The sequence below is a fragment of the Trachypithecus francoisi genome, unplaced genomic scaffold (assembly GCF_009764315.1).
Source record: "Trachypithecus francoisi isolate TF-2019V2 unplaced genomic scaffold, Tfra_2.0 Lachesis_group5, whole genome shotgun sequence".
Taxonomy (NCBI): Eukaryota; Metazoa; Chordata; class Mammalia; order Primates; family Cercopithecidae; genus Trachypithecus; species Trachypithecus francoisi.
Window position 1 is genome coordinate 29,391,555 of NW_022681470.1, and position 20,926 is coordinate 29,412,480.

The 20,926-nt window shown below is 40.8% G+C and overlaps 1 protein-coding gene across 1 annotated transcript; it reads left to right on the forward strand.

Moving 5' to 3' along the window:
* Positions 1 to 12,673: 12,673 nt before the first annotated feature.
* FASLG (Fas ligand) lies at positions 12,674 to 20,554 on the forward strand. Its single transcript, XM_033196223.1, has 4 exons — positions 12,674 to 13,253; positions 13,802 to 13,847; positions 18,015 to 18,071; positions 19,311 to 20,554. Exons 1-4 carry the CDS (start codon positions 12,906 to 12,908, stop codon positions 19,703 to 19,705), a joined length of 846 nt encoding a protein of 281 aa, XP_033052114.1. The 5' UTR covers positions 12,674 to 12,905; the 3' UTR covers positions 19,706 to 20,554.
* Positions 20,555 to 20,926: the final 372 nt, after the last annotated feature.

A 20,926-nucleotide genomic window follows, 5' to 3' on the forward strand; every position in this document is an offset into this window, starting at 1 on the left:
CTGGCACGCTGATCTTGGAATTCTGGCTTACAGAACTGTGAGAATATAACTTTTTGTTGTTTAAGCCATCCAGTCTATAATATTTTATTATAGCAGTGTGAGCAGACTAAGATAACAGTACTGCAGTTGGCTTGCAAATAAGGCTCGGGAGAGAGACCTCATTTGTAAAAACTGGTACAAGAGCTAGGGACCTTTTCACTACTGGCTGAGGCCATACTTTTCCTGTCGTCCCCAGGTCTGTGACAGACAGCAAGCCACACCTCAGACACAGAGCCCATATGCTTAAAACTTGCTTCTCATGAGCCCTCCAGGGTGGAAGGCTCTCGAGGCATCCAACTGCACACCCTTGACCAACATCTGCTAGGCGCTCAAAGGAAACAGTGGGTGACAAAAGCAACGTCTTTGACATTTAAGTCAGCCTTTGATGCATCTGCTTTCCCACAAACCCACCATGACACATATTTTTGCAATGAAGCATTACAAACACCAGAAAAGGCCGCATGAAAGAGCCCACAAGACCCAGGCGTTTCCAGTCTTAATAGATGTTGTTTGAAGTGCACCTCCCACCTTATCCCACCTCCTCACTGCCCTACAGGTGATGGTCCCTTCAGCCTTAGGCACTTGGGGGTGCTACTCACTGCATTACCTGGAGCACTGCTTTTTTTGTTTTTGTTTTTGTTTTGAGACAGAGTCTTGCTCTGTTGCCCAGCCTGGAGTGCAGTGGTGCGATCTCGCCTCACTGCAATCTCCCCCTCCCAGATTTAAGTGATTCTCCTGCCTCAGCCTCCCAAGTAGCTGGGATTACAGGTGCCCACCACCATGCCTGGCTAATTTTTTGTAGAGACTGGTTTCACCATGTTGGCCAGGCTGGTCTTCTGACCTCAAGTGATCCACCCACCTCGGCCTCCCAAAGTGCTGGGGTTACAGGTATGAACCACTGCACTCAATTTGGAGCACTGTTTTTTTAAGTACTCTCACAGTGGGCCCTCTGAGTTAGAATTTTGCCTCAAACACCAACAGGCCGCATAATCTCAGGCAAGTCACTTAACTTATTTGAGTGTCAGTTTATTCATCTGTATTCATCTGATCAACAAATATTTGTTGAATACCTCTAATACCAGGCATTAATCTAAGTTTGGAATTCATGCTTAGCCATTTCTTTTTGAGAAATTCAGACTGTTCGTCATGATATGATTTAGTAACCCGTGTGTGACCTCCAACACTGTTCTCAGTCATGCACAATTTATTGCGCTTGAATATGAGGCCTGAGAATAAAAGATGATCAATCTGCAGAGTCACTGCCTGAACTTTACCATATCAGTTCGTCATGAGGGTTCTAACTGCAGGAGAGCCTGATGAGCTTCCCAAGAGCAATAGTGAATGCACTGAATGGTATTTAAACCTTTGCACCAGGAGGGAGGACAGTGATGCTCCGTGGCTTTTTGGGATGTGTTGTGGGTGGTAAGAAGGTTATCTGGAGGCAGGAAAGAACAAAAGTTGCTATGGGATCCAGTTGGATTATTAATGGGAACGAATGCTATTGGGAGTAAGCCTGTGCAATTTCTCTTAAATATCTTCTCATTTCTTTTGCAGCATTTAAGGGTCAAAAATTGATAAGAAGTTGAAAAAGTGAATGAATTGTAACTTGAGGGTGCTGTAAAACTATTACTTGGGGAGTCTGTTGGAGTTGTTTCAACAATTATTCATTGAGTGCATATTAGTTGTCAGGCACTCTGCTAGGCTGGGTCTACATACCCCCTGTATTTGTGGAGTTGGAGTACAGTGAGGAAGAAAGACATTATAAAAATATGTGTAAATATGTGTGTGTATATATATGTGTGTGTGTGTGTCTAATGAGAAATTGCGATAAGTATAAAAAAGAAAAAAACCAGAATATTATGAAACAGAATACTAACAGGGATTATCTCACCTAGATGGAGTGACCAGAGAAGGCCTCTTTGAGGAAGTGATGTTTAAGATGGAAGGATTCTAGGAGCTGTTCATACAAGAATGGGGCAGAAGTGGGGCAAAGAGGATTCCAGGCATTGGGAGCATCTCAAGCCAAGGCCCTTATGTGGAAAAAACTTTCCACGTTTGATGAACTGAAAAGTTGTGCAGACATAATGTGGTGGGAGAGGAATAGAGTAAAGTGAGACAAGTTGGAGAGTTAGAAGGAATCCAGAAAATGCAAGTTCTTGGAAGTCATAGTAAAAGATTCAGATTTTATTCTAAAGTCAATAGAAAGCGACCGAAGTGTTATTTGAAACAGCAAACTGACATGACTAGGTTTACCTTTACATCGGTGGCATCTGATGCAGTGACACGGCTCACCTCAGTGAAAGATGGGGAACACACAGTGCTGTCATGCTTCTTCTACAGTAAAGTCAGCAGCAAGCCAGTAAGGTCTTCACAGTGCCACCAGGGCCTGGAGCACATGGCATCACTGAATGAGGGTGCAGAAGAATCTTGATTCTTGGCAAGGAATCCTGTTCCAGAACGGAGACCCTCTGCATTCATTAATTCAATCAACATGTATTTGTGAGTTTTTACTAATGATGGTGAACAAATAGTACCACATATAATTTGTTAGTGCTCAGTATCATCTCTGTTATCCTATGCTTTTCCCTGTCCCCAGGAGCATAAAGTCTAGAAATTACACTTACAATTTCTATCCTCCATGGCAAATGGGATCCCAACTGGATTTCACCAATAACAGGAAGTTGCATGAAATTTAGAGGGTAGAAGAGAAGGGGAAGCCATTGTTCTCCACAGCAGCTACTGGGAGAGTAGAGGCAGTGTGGAATTTTCTCACTGCTTTTGGGTATCCTCCTAAGAATCACCAAGTCAGTGCTCCCGGCAACTGAAATGATTGGTTGTGGCACAAGCACTGCACTTCAAAGTTTCCTAAAAGTGGCCTTCCTGATCTTTACTTGCCCAACTTTTAATTCCTATATTAAACCATTTCTTACTCTATATACTTAGAGTGGCTTCTGTTTTTCTGAGCAGACCTCGATTGATATAAATGGGACAGGGAAAGAAAGGGCGTAGTCCTGAGATCACAGTATTACAGTTTTGTGGGGTGTCAGAGTTGAATGATAGTTTTGACTCCATTGCTACTGCCATCCACAGCCTCTGGATTCTCCCCTTCAACCTCCTCTAACTTGGAGAAAAAAGAGTTATGTGTGATAGCTTATCCCTCAACTCATCCTTTCACAGTAGAAAAGGACAATAGAGTTCTTTTTCTCTTAGAGACTAATCTTATCAAATTGAAGCATAAAGCAAGTTTTGGCCATCTACTTATTAAAGTACAATAAGCAATCTTTAATATCTTGCAAAATTTCCTGAGCCTATCAGATCTTGTGAGGTGGGAGTAGAAAAGGCCATATACATAAAGAATAATACAGGTTGAGCATTCCTAATCCCAAAATCTCCAATCCAAAATGCCCCCAAATCCAAAACTTTCTGAGAGCCAGCCTGATACCACAAGTGGGAAACTCCCCATGTGACCTCACGTGGATCACAGTAAAAACAAAATCAAAGTTCTTGGCCGGACGCGGTGGCTCAAGCCTGTAATACCAGCACTTTGGGAGGCCGAGGCGGGCGGATCACAAGGTCAGGAGATCGAGACCATCCTGGCTAGCACGGTGAAACCCCGTCTCTACTAAAAAATACAAAAAACTAGCCGGGCGAGGTGGCGGGCGCCTGTAGTCCCAGCTACTCGGGAGGCTGAGGCAGGAGAATGGCGTGAACCCGGGAGGCGGAGCTTGCAGTGAGCTGAGATCTGGCCAGTGCACTCCAGCTTGGGTGACAGAGCGAGACTCTGTCTCAAAAAAAAAAAAAAAAAAAATTCTGTTTCACGTGCAGAATTATTGACAGTATCATATAATATCATCTTCAGGCTATGTGTACAAGGTGCATGCAAAACACAGATGAATTTTGTGTTAAGAACTGGGTCCCAGCTCCAAGATATCTCATTATGCATGTGGAAATATTCCAAAATCTTAAAATTAAGTTCAAAATCCAAAACACTTCTGGTCCCAAGCATTTGAGATAAGGGATACTTAACTGCAGAAAGAGCTTGGAGATGACAGACGGGGGTGTGAGTGAATCCTGGTTACACTCGTCACCAGGGTTGCTTTTCTTCTCTGAGTCCAATTACTTATCTATGAAAATAATATGCATACTAATTTTTATGGGACCGTAGTGCATATTATTAACGATGATGGTGACAAATAATAATTACAGCTAACAGTTGTAGAGCATTTACTATATGCTGAACACTCTTCTAAGTGCCTCACATGAATTCGTCATGTAATTAATCCCCACAATAATGTTAGAAGTAACAGAGATAAGGAATGTAGCAGGGCTGACAAGGTGACATACTAATATGGGTTTCTGACTCCATTCTCTGACTCAGACTCAATCCCCAGAGACAAGAAGTATCTTGATGGGCCTGAGAAACTGACATAGACCTGAGAAACTCTTGAGGGGAGAAGGGTGGTGCTTGGGTCTGGGTGTTTATGTGGGTAGATGCATACAACAGCTCAGAGTGGAAGAGTGTCAGACACCTTTGGTGCCAGAGCTATGGTTCTGCACATTTCTCTTTCTCACATTGCCATAATTAGTTACATAATCGTAATTGCATAATCATTCTCATAACCAATTACACCAATAATTACATTATTACACTAATAATTTCATTAGTGTAATTAATTATAGAAAGAGAACCATCTGAAAGCTTCGGAGAAAAATGGCAAATCACCTGAAAAGGAATGAGAGTTAGATTGACCACAGACTTCTCAATAACAGCCCTGGATACAAGAAGACAGGAAGTTATATTTGCCAATTTTGGGGGAAAAAAGTATGTCATATTTGGAAATGTATATTCAAGTAAACCATCATTTAAGTATGAAGGCAAAGGAAACATAAAAATACAACACAATCCAGAATTTAAATTTTAGGTGCTATTAACATGGCACTTCACCAACATGATGGAGGTAGTTGCTGGGGATGGAGTGGAATACTAAGGTGCTAATGTTGTTCAGAGAACTATATAGATATTTATAAATTTAAGGGATTGGTAGAAAAATAGACAAGAGCCCATGTTTTTGAAAAATTCAAAGTTAGCACCAGAAGAATAAAAATAAGAATATCCAAATTTCCTACCAGTAGAAAAACAATTTGGTCTATCTAGCAGAAGGAAGGGAGAGGGCAGGAAGAACCTGATAAATAACACAAAATAAGATGGTATTAATATATCAGCCCTAGTATAACCACAGTAGCAATTTTAGTATCAGACAGAACAGACCCAAGATAAAGAAATGTTCTAAGGCTATAAAATGAAAAAACTCATAGGAATGAAACTAAAATAATAATGTACATATATGTATCTAACAAGATAGCTCAAAACAAAAGATCAAATGGCAAATATAGAAATAAATAAATATATTATTAATTGCACTTGGAAATTTTAACATATTCATTTTAGAGACTGAAATGTCACGCAAAGATACAGCACACTTGAATGACATAATTAAAAAGCCCCAACAAATACATATATGTAAATTGTACCAAATACATGGATTTATAGCAAATTGAAAATAGATTTTTTTTCAAACAAGAGGCACTCTCACAAAAATAGAGTATTAGCTACAAGAAAAGTCTCAATAAATTTCAAATGGTCAACATTATACAGATTACATTTTGCTCTGTCTCCTGAGAACTTAACCTGTATGGACCATGTCAGTGGGCTTCCTTGCTCTCTGGCCTTCAGTAGAGTTTGCGCAATGTGGAGTACCACCAGAAGGGAAGGAGATGGTGGAACAGGGTACTGATTGCAGCTCCTCCTTGTGTGGTCACCTTAGACTGGCTGGCAGTTCTTAACTGGAAGTCATGATTGCTGTTTAGGCAGCCTTCTCCACGCAATTTTCTATTCCTTAGAATAGAACTTCCTTCTCTCCTCACCTAGTGGTCATCACAACCCTGATCCTTCAAGCTCCAGAGCATCATATGATCCCTTTTGGTTTCCCACCTTTGTGTTTGTAAACAATCTCTTTTATTAAGTCCTTCTTAAGTTATTCTAATTTGAGTGTTTCATCAGTTTGCAGATGAGATCCTATTGATACAATAGGGAAATTCTCTTAGTGACAGAGGCAATATACAAAAAAACCAAATACCTTTGGAAAATATCCCCATACTTATTATGAGAAACTTCAGATGCAGACTCTCCAAGATTAGGATGAAGATAAACAGGTCCAAAATCACAGGTAGTTCTTGAGGTCTGGGACAATATGGAAAGAAAAAGAATGAGGTATAAGGATTGAAAAAAGATAAAACATTGTCATTTTATAGAGATAATATATATCTCTATAAAAAACAGAATCAACAGACACACTATCAAAAGTAAAGAGATCCACAAGTTTGCAAGAATCAACATTAATTATAAAATAAAGAGCACCCATCTAAACCAATAATAACCATCTGTTATTAGTTTCCTATTGCTGCATAAATAATTTCCCCAAAGCATAATGATTTGAAATAAAAAATATTTATTATCTCACAATTTCTGTGGGTCAGGAATCCAAGCTTGGTTTTGCTGGGTGACTTGGGCTAACCCATGAGATAGGTTAGGCTGCAGTCATCTCAAGGCTCAACTGGAGCAGAATCCACTCATGTGACTCACTCACATTGCTGTTGGAGGCTTCAGGTCCTTGCTGGATGTTGGCCAGAAAAATTATTTCTTTGCCACATGGGCCTCTCCATTGGTCTGCTCACAATATGGAAGCTTGCTTCCCCTAGAATGGGGGAGGGGAGGAAGAGATGGAAACTATAGTTCTTTTTGTAGTTTAATCTTAGAGGTGAAATCCCATCATTTCTGCTGTATTCTAGTAGCTAGAATTGAGTCAGTAAGTCTAGGCCACTGTCAAGGAGAGGGTCTAATAGAAGTGCATAAGTACCAGGAAGTGGGCGATTATTGGCATCATTTTAGAGACTACCTACCATAGCATCTGAAAACACCACAGAAAATAAGACACCAGTTGTAACCACAACAAAATTACAAAGCATCAAGCAATTCTTCTAAGAAAGGGTGTATGAGACTACTCTGGAGAAAAATTTCAAAGGTCATAAAAATATGAAAAACTGTTGCGGATAGGATAAAAATAACAATTCCTCCAAATTATTGCAATTACAGCTAATGGTCAGTAGGATGTTTTAGGAACATGATAGTTTTTTCATATATGTACACACACACATATATTTTTATATATATATGTCATATATATACATATATATATAAATGAAATCAAATATGTCCAAAGTTAAGTTGATTTTGAAAAGAGAAAAACAAAAAGGGGGGGATTTTGCCATACCATCTCTCAAGACATTCCAAAAAGCTGCAATTACAGAAACAATGTGACCCTGGTATCAGAATAGATAAACAGATCAATGAAACAGAAATGAGTTCAGAAAAAGACTCAACTATACGTGGAAACTTGATATGTGATAAATATTCCAATTCAGTGGAAGAAAAGATGGGTTAGTCCATACACGTAGAAAAACAGGCTCCTGTCTCATCTCACCAAGGTGGACTCCAGATAGATTAAAGTCTAAATACAAAACCTGTGCAACTATGGATTAATATCTAGAATATTAAGTAGAAGGAGATCCTGCAAATCAGCACAACAAAAGGTAAGAAACACAATTTAAAAATGGGCATGGCATGTGAACAGGAAATATACATAAAAAGGAAAACTTGAATGCCAACAAGCATATGGTCAGATGTCCAACCTCACAAGAGATCAGAAAAAGGAAGATCAACAGACAATGTTATATAACTTTATAGTCATAATGCTCGGCAAAAATTAAAAGGTGGATAATACCAAGTAGAGCTGAGGACATGGGATAAAATAGCTCTTACATAATTGGTAGTGGTGTCAAGACATTCAGCCACTCAGATGAGTATCCAGAAATCCCTTAGTGAAATTAAATATGTAGGTGCATGTCTGTGAATAAACAGGTTTCAGTTAGGAGTGTACTGGGGTCTTTGCTCACCTCTGGGGTAAATCAGATTTGGTTTTCTTACTAACTTGGCAGATGCCCTTGGAATTCTCCTCTAGGTTTGTGAAGGTTCATAGCAGCTACTTTCCTTATGCATCACTCTCTGCGACTGCTGAATCACCTCTGGAGCTCTGAGTTGCAATCCATTGAGTCCACTTCCCTGCTAGAACTAACTGGATGGAAGAAAGAAATAGGAACTTTGTTCTCTTGATGACCCTGTCCTTTTAACCTCCATGTGACTAACATGCTAGGTGTAGCAGCATACTTAAATCCTTTTTCTAGATGGTTAAGACAATTTCTGAAGGAAATTGCAATGCCAGAGCGACCACAATTAAAGATAACTTGAATTTTCATCTAATGAGAAGATACTTTAAAAGATTGTAACAACTTGTATAAGGTGGTTTCTCCTATTTGGTCCTCCACATAAATTTGCTCCAAAGTGTCACCCAGGTCCCTTTGAATCTCTATGGCTGGTAAGCCTCCCCCTCCTCCTAAAAGAGATTGTCAGCTCTGAATATTTCTCCTCTGTCTATCCTCAAGGAACCTCTGGTTCCAGAATCAAAGGTTCTGCAGGTGCAATTGGGGAGGGTAGAGCAAGACTTAGCAAAGCTCTTCCATTTAAATTCCCAGCCTGTGGGAGCCACCAGCCTTTGATTTATAATTAAGTTCATCTCTCAAAGGCAAATATTATTTTCTTTAGCATTCACAGAACTACAATCTACTTGTAACAATTATTTCTCCTGGCCGGGCGCGGTGGCTCAAGCCTGTAATCCCAGCACTTTGGGAGGCCGAGGTGGGTGGATCACAAGGTCAGGAGATCGAGACCGTCCTGGCTAACAGGGTGAAACCCCGTCTCTACTAAAAAATACAAAAAACTAGCCGGGCGAGGTGGCGGGCGCCTGTAGTCCCAGCTACTCGGGAGGCTGAGGCAGGAGAATGGTGTGAACCCAGGAGGTGGAGCTTGCAATGAGCTGAGATCAGAGCGAGACTCCGTCTCAAAAAAAACAAACAAACAAACAAAAAAAACAATTATTTCTCCTTACTAATAAGGTTTTGGAAGTACCCAAAACATAATGGGTCCCTGTTATTGTACATAGGGTTGTTTTATTTTTCCATGATTTTGCCGACCTGTGATGTTTGGTGGCATTACTGAAGATCAATATGAGTGTTTAAAGATGCTCTCTTTGACTCTAGTTCAGTTCAGATTCTCTCTATGCCTGGAGGATAGCAGGAGAGTCGGGAGCAGGTATGGCCTTCTAATTTCTTCCGTTGCAGAATGAATCAAAAGAAGCAGCAGAGAAGAAGGAGATGTAAAAACACAGCATAATTCTTATTAGACAGTGCTGGAAGTTTCTGTGGGGAGTTTGAGATAGAAAAGTTGGGAGGTACTAGTCTGAAATGGAGGGGCCCATCAGTTCAGGGCAGGATCTCAGAGAGATACTGGATGTCAAACATTGACTTTGCACTTTCCCCCACAACTTCTCTCCCTCTCTCCACTTTGTCCTTAATGGAAGAAGGTCAATTATATTAAGTCTACAGATGAATTATTTGGGGAAAGATTCACTAAATTTACAACATCTGTTGAGTGCCTACCTTGGTGCTAGGGACTATTCTAAGTATATCAAATGCTTTGACTCATTTACTCCTCCCGACCCCCATAAAGCAGGTACTATTATGATTGTGCTTATTTTTATAGATGAGAAAACTGCGGCATCGAGGAGGGAAGCTGACCTGTCCTAATGAGCAGAAGAGCTGGGATTGGAAGCCACACAGTTTAACTCCAGAACCACTCACCCCCAACCGTCATGCAACAGCACCTCCCCATCCAGGATATGGTGTATTTTCCCACTTATTTGAATCTTTGCCATTTTCAGTAGAATTTTTATAATTTAAAAAATATGGGCCGGGTGCGGTGGCTCATGCCTGTAATCCCAGCACTTTGGGAGGCTGAGGTGGGCAGATCACGAGGTCAAGAGATTGAGACCATCCTGGCCAACATGGTGAAACCCCATCTCTACTAAAAATACAAATATTAGCTGGGCATGATGGCATGTGCTTGTAGTCCCAGCTACTTGGGAGACCGAGGCAGGAGAATCACTTGAACCTGGGAGGCGGATGTTGCAGTGAGCCAAGATCATGCCACTGCACGCCAGCCTGGCGACAGAGTGAGACTCAGTCTCAAAAAAATGAAAAACAAAATATGGCTCTGTACAATTTTTGTTAGTTATTTTGGGATTTTCAAATAGTATTTTTGTTGTACATATGATAGAATTCTTAAAATTACAATTTCTGATTATTATGAAGTTTAAAGTTAGTTGAATTCATAATGATGAATAAAGCCACATGTGAGTTCAAAAGCTCGTTAACTCATGCACTGTCTTGCTAGTCTCATCCCTTGCACTGTTTAAGAGTGGAGAGTGGGATGTGAGCAGAAGTGCCTGGTAAGGAGACAGTGGGAGCTGACACTAAAGAGCTTTGAGTAATAGTAAGGAGCTTGCATTATTCTTGGAATCAAACCTTCCAACACAAGGAAGGGAAGTGAGATCATTAGGTTTGTTTTTTAAAAAAACATCTTCCTTATAGCATTTTACTGAGTGATTTGGGCTTGGGAAAGGTCAGTGGCAGGGCACCTGTTAGGTCATTATTGCAGTATTTCAGGTGAGAGATAAAAAGTCTGAGCCCAGGCAATAGCAGTAAGAAAAATGGGAGTGGTAAGGATGGGGGAGGGGAGCAGTAAACTGAGGGGAGGGTAAGGAACAGGTCTCAGGTAAAAGCAACGGTCCTGGGTGACCAGTTAAACGTTGGGGGAGAGGAAAATAAAGGAGATGAAGTTGCTGCCACAAAGAGTGGCCTCAGGAGAAACGGGTTGTACGGGGATGGGGATGGGGATGTGGTGGGATGGGCAGAATGTATCAGGGAAATAGTATCCTTGGTGTTGGTTTGGTACAGGTGAGTGGGCCTGAATGATAGTCATGGAAATCCCAAAGCATGATATAAAAACTAATGAAAATTGAAAGGTAATAAACATAAAAAAAATGAAAAATTTGGATTTATGGGGGATTTATTTGGCTTCTATTGGGGAATGATTAAGACTGAAGCTAACTACTTGGAAGTTACTGGCATATAAATGGTATGTGAGGCCAGAGGAAAGGGTGAGGTGAGCCCAAGTAGAGAGGCCAGCTTTAAACAACAAAAAAAACAAAGAAATAGGACACAGTTAAATTTGAATGTCAGTTACACGATGAATAATTGTTTAGTATATTCCATGTTTGGACATGTTTAAGATACACTTGTCCTAAAAGTTATGTATTATTTATCTGAAATTCAAATTTAACTGGGCACCGTGTATTTAATCTGGCAACCATAATAGGGACAACACACAGAAATATCGGCAAGCACCAGGCAAGCCTTTCAGATGGTGAGGTGATGTGTGAGACACAGGCCGGTGGTGGAGGCTGGTTGACCCAGAACACCTGTCTCTCATTCTCAGGAGCAGCTGCTACCTACTTCCCACTGATTGGGTTTGCAGAGATGGCCTCGAGGGTGTCTGATATTCTGATATTGCAAAACAGAACAGAAATACATATTTTAATGTGTATTTAAAATATATATATTAAAATATTTTTAATATTGATATTAAAAGTGGTCAGTTGGGCTGAGTGCAGTGGCTTATGACTGTAATTCCAGCACTTTGGGAAACTGAGGCAGGAGGATGTCTTGAAGCTAGGAGTTTGAGACAAGCCTGGGCAACATAGCGAGTCCCCATTGCTACAAAAAAAAAAAAAAAAAAAAAAGAATAAATTAGTCAGGTGTAGTGACTTATGCCTATAATCCCAGCTACTTGGGAGGCCGAGGCAAGAGGATTGCTTGAGACCAGGAGTTTGAGGCTGCAGTTAACTACGATAGCACCACTGCACTCCAGCCTGGGTGACAGAGTGAGACTCTGTCTCTATTTAAATAAATACGTAAGTAAATAAGCTGGGCAAACAATGAAAATGAAAACATTGTGAAATACAAAGCAGCTCTGTGGGTTCCACTGGTTTGCAGCATTTGATCTAATTTCTAAAGGGGGTGTAGCAGGTTTTTAACCTGTAAATTATGGTGATTGGCCGGTCAGGGTAAATGGTAGTTGTGTGTGGGGAAGAGATGATGGCAAAGGATGTTTTCCTCCTGCCAAAACTAAAATGTGGGAGTGACTTCTCTGGCCGTGACTCCATGGTCTCTCCCCTCAGAGCCATTTTCAGTAAAATTTTTATAGTTTAAAAAATATGGTTCTGAACAATTTTTGTTAGAGTTATTTTGGGATTTTTAAATAGTTTTTTGGTTGTATACATGGTAGAATTCTTAAAATTATACAATTATAATGTATAACAAAGGATACAATTATAATTCATAAAATTATAGCCCCACTGGCCATTCTCTGGTAGCTGGGAGCAGTTCACGCCAACAGGGCTATACCCCACTGCTGACCTGCTCTACAGGATCCCAGGAAGGTGAGCATAGCCTACCAACCTCTTTGGGTAGTACAGCGATAGCGACTGAGGCTTCCAAAGCTTTCGTCAGAAGATTGTGGGCGGAAACTTCCAGGGGTTTGCTCTGAGCTTCTTGAGGCTTCTCAGCTTCAGCTGCAAAGTGAGTGGGTGTTTCTTTGAGAAGCAGAATCAGAGAGAAACATAGAGAAAGAGAAAGACAGAGGTGTTTCCCTTAGCTATGGAAACTCTATAAGAGAGATCCAGCTTGCTTCCTCTTGAGCAGTCAGCAACAGGAGTCCTGTCCTTGACACCTCAGCCTCTACAGGATTGAGAAGTAAAACCATTTGCTGGGGCTGGCCTGACTCACCGGCTGCCATGCAGCAGCCCTTCAATTACCCATATCCCCAGATCTACTGGGTGGACAGCAGTGCCAGCTCTCCCTGGGTCCCTCCAGGCACAGTTCTTCCCTGTCCAACCTCTGTGCCCAGAAGGCCTGGTCAAAGGAGGCCACCACCACCGCCGCCGCCGCCGCCGCCACTACCACCTCCACCACCACCACCACTGCCTCCACTACCGCTGCCACCCTTGAAGAAGAGGGGGAACCACAGCACAGGCCTGTGTCTCCTTGTGATGTTTTTCATGGTTCTGGTTGCCTTGGTAGGATTGGGACTGGGGATGTTTCAGCTCTTCCACCTACAGAAAGAGCTGGCAGAACTCCGAGAGGTAAGCCTGCTGGCAGACTGCCATGCCCTGGAGGCACTAGGCATAAGGGGGTGGAGGGCCCACTGCCTGGCTTGCAAAGTGCTTTTCAATCCTCTTTTTTTCTTAGAAATGGGTTGTTCTAGTTATTCTATTCTATAGGCAGAGAAATGGAGGCTCATAGGAGTGAAGGGAATATTTTTTATTTTGTAAAGAATCAGAGCCCAACAGTTTTTCTTTCCTCAGTTGTCAGCTCAGTCTGTTGAACCATTTACTGCCTCATACCTAGTGATTTAAGGAGTAAAAAACAAACAAAACTTTTAAGTTTTGCTTGGAAGTAAATTTGTTCAGATGACCAAACTAAATCTTGAAAATACTTAAAATATTGGTACGATTTCAAATCACAAAACTGAGGGACAGTGAAGCAAAATTGCTTGACCAAAGCCCGAGTTAGCAAAAGTTCTGAGGTATTTGGATTCTCTTTCCAGGGCTTGGTTTATTTGATGATTCTATCTCTTTTGCTTAAAGAATTTTATTTTTATTATGCATCTTTTCTCTTTCTCTTTTACTAGTCTACCAGCCAGAGGCATACAGCATCATCTTTGGAGAAGCAAATAGGTGAGTCCTTTTTCACATGTACACTGAGTTCCTAAAGATGATCCTCAGCACTGAAATATGTTAATAGAATGCCTTATATTCTGTCCTACACTTTGGCTTATGTATACTATCAGATGAATTCTGGCTAATTCGGAATCTCTGGTCAATATGATTCCTTGAGCTGCTTTAAAAATGTGAAGTGAATTGAATTGCTCACAATCAATATAGCTGAGCACGGCACACAATTCAAAATCACTTCCGCTTGACTTTGGAAAGAGACACGCATATACAACCGTGGACCTTTGCCCCCTGAGCAGTGGTTCCAGGCCTGTCCCCTTCCACAGCACCCTGGTCCTGGCGTGCATGCCAGTGGCTATAACTCCTGGGAAGAGAAGGTGAAGTGAAGGCAGAGACAGATGTTTCTGAGAAATGTCCTCTCCTCTTTTAAACTCTCTAAAGAGATTACAGTGAAGCTTTATTTCCAAAATATTTTATAGGATGTAAGCTTTTAAAATGTGGATAATCAATTCCGTATATTAGAATGGTTTTTCTTGAAGTCACCGAGAAGCTTAAGGGAAGACTTCAGCCATCATTCAAAGGATGTTCAGCTTCAGAGGCAGTCATGAGGTACCCTTGATTGCAAAGGAAAATCCTTTGTATGGGAGCTAGGGCAAGAAGACAATGTGTTGAACACTGATCTCATGTAATTTCAGGGCATAGTTTTGCAAGCTCTGTACAGATGGATTTTACAATGTGCTTCACTAGTCTAAGATTCATTGAAATTTTAGATTTAGATTTACAATGAGATTCACTGAAGTTTTAGAGTTGGAAGGAAGCTTAGAATATATAGTCCAGCCATTTCATTTTTTTGGAAGAGAAACAAAATACCAGACAGATTAGGTGAATATGCCCAAGACCCCTAGTGTGGAACTGGGGCTAGAAGGAACACAGGCTCTTGATGCCTTGTCACCTACAGGGCTTTCCAGTACTGAACTGGTGCCTCATGAAGTAGGGAAACTCCTGTCTCTCTGTAGTGAGCATGGAATGAGAAATAGAGGAAAAGCAGGATACCTCTGCAAAGACTATAAATAGATCTCATCCTTAGAAACTCAGAATAAAGAAGAAGGCAGCACTGGCCATCTATTAAGTGAAGTAAGTTTCAGTTTCTCTGGATGTGGCTACTGCAGGCAACCCAGTCACCTGTCTACTCTCCTAGACTGTTAAGTTCTTATAGGAGCCACTGTTGGGAAGCTCTGGCCCCTGCGTCTGTGTCCTAATCCTTAAATGTTAGAAAGTCCGTATGTACACAAGCAGAGTGGAAATATTTGCTAGAAAAATAAAGCCTCTGGAGGATGTCTGAAATAAGATCATTTTGAAAATCTGTGGAATGTGCCTGGTCTGATAGGTACCTAAGCATTCATCTTTTACCCACTCTCTGGAGTCAATTTAGTGATTAAAAGTCAAATGACCAGATGAGTCAGGTCCACCTACCCCAGTAAGTATTATCTTCTCTAGATCGACCAAGATGAACCAGAAATTGTTAAATTATCACATGGAAATCAAATCAGTAACTTTACTAATAAGAAAAGAGATGCAAATTAAAAATAGGGAATACCAATTTTCATCAAATTAGTAAAGATTATTAAAAACCCAGACTAACAAAGATTTGAGAGAAAAGTGCTGTTCAAACATTAGTTTCAGCCAGTATACATGTAAATTGCTACAACTTTTTCTGAAGAGCACTTTAGAAATACATATCAAAAGCTTGAAACTAATAGTTTACGTTGTAATCCTATCACTAAGAATTTCTCTTAAGAAAATAATCAGAGATGTGCCTGAAGATTTATATATAAGGATGTTCATTACTTCCTTATGAGCCTATTTATAATAAACAATCCAGAAGAAACTTGAATGCCTCATACTAGATTAGTTATATACATTATGGTGTATTCAAACAAGCACATAATAAGCAGCAACTAAAAATGATGTATCAGAAGGACATTTAATGCCTTGGGGATTGTGCAGTCTGTATTGTTAGATAAAAAGACAAGTTACAAAAGGATATGTTTTATTTCATACTGACTATGTAACCATGTATGCACATTTTTATATTCTTAGGAACTAGAAGGTTCTACACACTGCTAACAGTGATTTTCTCTGGGAGATACTATTATAGATTATTTATACTTTCTAACTTGCTCCTTTTTACATTTTCCATTTTTTTCCAGTTACCTAATTAAATCTTTTATTCATTCACATGTGTGAAGCTAGATGTTGGGTGTTGGATGCTGATCGAGGATGAGCCAGCCCAGGGGACCTGTCCTTATGGAGCTTTTAGCATGGTGAAGAAGCTAAACAAAAGCAAGCAAACAGACCATACAATTCCAAAGTTGTACTAAGTACAAGCTGAGAATCCTTTTTAAGGAGGTGTTCTCGCTGACACCTGGGGAGTCAGAAGCCCGACAAGTGAAGGGCTGTGTGCATGTGCTGTGGAGTGGGTTGGAGCTGGGGGAGAGCGTTTCAGCACTGGGAACCGCACATGCAAAAACCCTGGGGCAGGAAGCTCTCATCACCAGTGTCTAAGATATCTCTGCAGTTTATTTATTCCAGCATATGTACAGCATATATTCTTAGTGAGCATGTTCTGTAAAAATAACATTGTACTAGGCTCTATGAGGGATAAAAAGATATGCAACATGTGGTTCTCGGTTCTGTTTCCTGCCAGTGCATGGCTGAATGCCGGATGAGTCGCTTGGGTGGTTTGCGGTGTAGGAATGCAGAAGAGACTCAGTTTTGCCTTTCCTGTTCACTAACACCTCCTTCATGGTGGGTTGTCTTGGGTGACCAGAGAGGTCATGATCGCTCAAGTAACTTTCTCTGTGAATTGGGCCATTCTCACACCATATGTGAGTTTTACAGGCTAATCACGAACCTGACATATTCAAGCATCTCGTGTGAATATTTATTGAAGTCTCAGGTAGCTGAATGCGTTAGCTAAGTGGCAGCTGTCTATCTTGTCTGAAATAGCTGAAGTCAGAGAAATAGTGTCTGTTTTGAGAACTATTGTCTATTCTTCCATTTAATTTGTCCGACATTTGCTAGTAACAAGCCCTGTGTTAGAAACTGGGCTTCTCTGGTGAATTCAACATATCGTAAGGAACTTGTCATTATTTGAGCGGAATAAGATAATTTATGTAGTTACCCCAGAGAAGAGGAGTCAGAAATGACAAGAGAGGGGAAGACAGAGTGATCCTAAATTTCAAAAGAGGGGAAGATCATATTTGATCAAAAAAGGTTTGAGAGGGTTTCCCAAAAAAAGAGGTATACTAGATAGTCCTTATGGGATGTTTAGGAATTTGACACAAAAATCTGTTTGAAAGAACATTATGGGCAAAAGACATGGCATGAACAAAGGCACAGAGGAAGGGAAGTGGGGGTATGTGTAGCCCACAGAACTCCCGTTGTGTGGCAGTGCTCAGTGGGAGTAAGGAGATAAGGCTGGACAGATGGGCTGGGATTGTGTGATGGGGAGACTTGTATACAACTGCATCTTCAGGGAGGAGCCATTAAAGGTGTTTGAGGCCTCAGTGATATGAGGTAATTGTCTGAGGCCTTAAGATAATTAATTTTGGGAAGATTGTAAAATGTCCCTGGGGGAAGATCTGGTGACACGCAGACAGATTAGCGGTCTTCTTCAGTCTCTGTCCTGTAAGTCTTAGGGACAAGAGAATCAGAGTGGACAGAGCCCTGGAACTGGAGTCAGGAGACCAGGATGTGGTCGCATCTCTGATGCTGACTCATTGGATTAGTCACCCAACTTCTAAGCTCATCTTGCAATTGATAAGGGGTAGGACAATAATACATACCTCAAAGGGTTGTGGTGAGTTCTAAATGCAATAACTGACATGACAGCTCATTATGAATAAACGTTTATATTAATTATATTTTATTGTAACATTATAATTTATACATATGTCAATCTTAATTTGGTTTATTTTTTACCTCTTTGTTTCTGAAATATAGACTATGGTGAATCCCGCAGTTCAGACTTACATGATTAGTATATGTTAGACTGTTGCCATTTATGGTTTTAAAATCTTTTTTTTTAAATGATGGGATTTAAATTCCCACCAAAATAACAGTTGGTATTTCATTTTAACATATATTTTTCCTCTCTCTATGATACAGGTCACCCCAGTCCACCCCCTGAAAAAAAGGAGCAGAGGAAAGTGGCCCATTTAACAGGTCTGTATCTGGAAGTTACGGGTAGGGTTTGGGAAAGCTTTTGGCAAAGGCAAAATGGCTGCCTGGTTTCCATTACCAGGCTCTAGAGAGTTGTTACTTCCTGGTGACAGTATTTGAACTCAATCATACTAACATTTTCCTTGTTGAGTCAGTCTTATAAACACACTTCCATCCCCTATTCTCTGGGCAAGGCCTTCTAAATTGGAGACCTGGAGCTGATTATGACATGACCCCTGCCCATAAGGAGCTCATTCTTTTCAGTCATTCCAAAGTCCCTTAGGGAACTGGGGGCACAGATCCAAGAGGTGAGAGCTGAGAAGGTGAGGAATGAGGACTTGTTTTAGTCAGCGTTTTCTTGGTTTTTTGGAAGAGCTTCACTCTGCTTTGTCCAAGAGTATAAACAGGAGCAAGAAGGGAGACTCACTCCTGGCACTTGTAGACTTTCAATATGTGCCTGTAAAGTGGAGTGAAATGATATGGTATGGGCACTCCCATTATAAACTCCCCCAAAAAAATCATAAATAATGGAATAAATATCACAGAAAGTGGTAGGCTATTGTCCCTGGAATTATTTAGGCGGAAATTGTAGAACGATCTGGTCACATCAGCAGACACTTACTCAATACCTGCTGTGCACCAATTTGGGGATGTGAAAATGAGTAGCATACGGCTCTTGCCCGCAGGGAGCTTGACATCTAATAGGGAAAGACAGGCATTTATGATAATTTCAGTACTGCAGAGATTTAGGTTATGTTCATGACGTTGTAGAGATAAAAAGAAAAGGAAACTCTACCCCAAACTGAGGGGCTGAATAATTCTTACTGCAGGTGAGATGATGGACGAGATGGTCCCTAAGATCCTTCCCAACTTTAGAATTTTAGAATTCCTTGGATTTGGCTCTTTCCTTCAGGAAAGGACTTCAAAGCCTAACAGTTTGGGTGCTAGTTCTGAAGATAATAAAATCTTTGTTCCAGAGAGCTAATATTTTCTCAATAATTTCTTACTGCAATAGATTAGGGGTATATACTATTGTTCCAGTTGTGTGGATGACAAAATAGGACAATGATGTTGGGGAAATTCTGTGATGGATCAAGTTCTGACCCCTCAGCCAGTTCTGTACAGGCCGTCATTCTGAGTGAAACATTTGTTCAAGGAAGGGCCCACAGTTTTGCCTTAGAAACTTAGTTTGTTGGATGCATGACTATTCCTGGCTGAAAGCTCCTTTCGGATTTATTTCAGGCAAGCCCAACTCAAGGTCCATGCCTCTGGAATGGGAAGACACCTATGGAATTGTCCTGCTTTCTGGAGTGAAATATAAGAAGGGTGGTCTTGTGATCAATGAAACTGGGCTGTACTTTGTATATTCCAAAGTATACTTCCGGGGTCAATCTTGCACCAACCTGCCCCTGAGCCACAAGGTCTACATGAGGAACTCTAAGTATCCCCAGGATCTGGTGATGATGGAGGGGAAGATGATGAGCTACTGCACTACTGGGCAGATGTGGGCCCACAGCAGCTACCTGGGGGCAGTGTTCAATCTTACCAGTGCTGATCATTTATATGTCAATGTATCTGAACTCTCTCTGGTCAATTTTGAGGAATCTCAGACATTTTTTGGCCTATATAAGCTCTAAGGAAAGCACTTTGGGATTCTTTCCATTATTATTCTTTGTTACAGGCACTGAGAATGTTGTATTCAGTGAGGGTCTTCTTACATGCATTTGAGGTCAAGTAAGAAGACATGAACCAAGTGGACCTTGAGACCACAGGGTTCAAAAGATCTGTAGCTCCTCAACTCGCCTAACGTTTATGAGCCAGACAAATGGAGGAATATGACGGAAGAACGTAAAAGCATGTGGGCTGCCATGTGAAGAGGCAGAAGCATCAAAAAGCAGCCACCAGGTGTTCTACACTCATCTTAGTGCCTGAGAGTATTTGGGCACATTGAAAAGGACACCTTTTAACTCACCTCTCAGGGTGGGCCTTGCTACCTCAAGGGGGACTGTCTTTCAGATACATGGTTGTGACCTGAGTGTTTAAGGGATGGAAAAGGAGGACTAGAGGCTTGCATAATAAGCTAAAGAGGCTGAAAGAGGCCGATGCCCCACTGGCAGCATCTTTACTTCTAAACGTATCTCCTGAGCCATCGGTGAAGCTAACATAGAAGCAAGAGAGATATTTTGGGGACTCATTCCATTCCTAACACAGCCTGTGTATTTCCAGTGCAATTGTAGGGGTGTGTGTGTGTGTGTGTGTGTGTCTAAAGAGAGAATGTAGATATTGTGAAGTACATATTAGGAAAATATGGGTTGCATTTGGTGAAGATTTTGAATGCTTCCTGACAATCAACTCTAATAGTCCTTAGAAATCATTGATTGTCAGCTACTGATGATGTTTTCCTATAATATAATAAATATTTATATATATGTTGTGCTTTTTGGGAAAAGAAAACATATAATAAAAAGTATATGTTAGGATACAAATAATTTTTAGAATTTACTAATATTTGAAATTTTTTGCTTATTATTTCTTTCCTCCATGGTTTCTTCATTCATTATGATGTCAGACAACTTTAAGAAGAATTTACTGGGGTGAGAAGAACTATGAGGCAAATCTTTCTGCCTTTGCCAAGGCTTCCTTCTCTCTATATATTCTCTTTCCTCTTCACCTCCCAGAGTTTCCATTACCAACATTGTGACCAGTGTTAAGCTTACCCAACTTTCCATAGATTTGATGAGAAATTATATTTTCCTGAAGGCAGAACCATGGCACAGTGGAAAGGGCACACACTTTGGACTAAAAAACTTAGATTTGAATCTTTGTTCTTCCATGTACTGCCTATGTAATTACTGGTT

Bases quoted from the DNA above. Each gene is read 5' to 3' on its own strand.
- FASLG (XM_033196223.1), top strand. From the start codon at position 12,906: ATGCAGCAGCCCTTCAATTACCCATATCCCCAGATCTACTGGGTGGAC. The intron at 13,848-18,014 runs GTGAGTCCTTTT...TCTATGATACAG, and splicing joins ATCTTTGGAGAAGCAAATAG to GTCACCCCAGTCCACCCCCT. The intron at 18,072-19,310 runs GTCTGTATCTGG...GATTTATTTCAG, and splicing joins GAAAGTGGCCCATTTAACAG to GCAAGCCCAACTCAAGGTCC.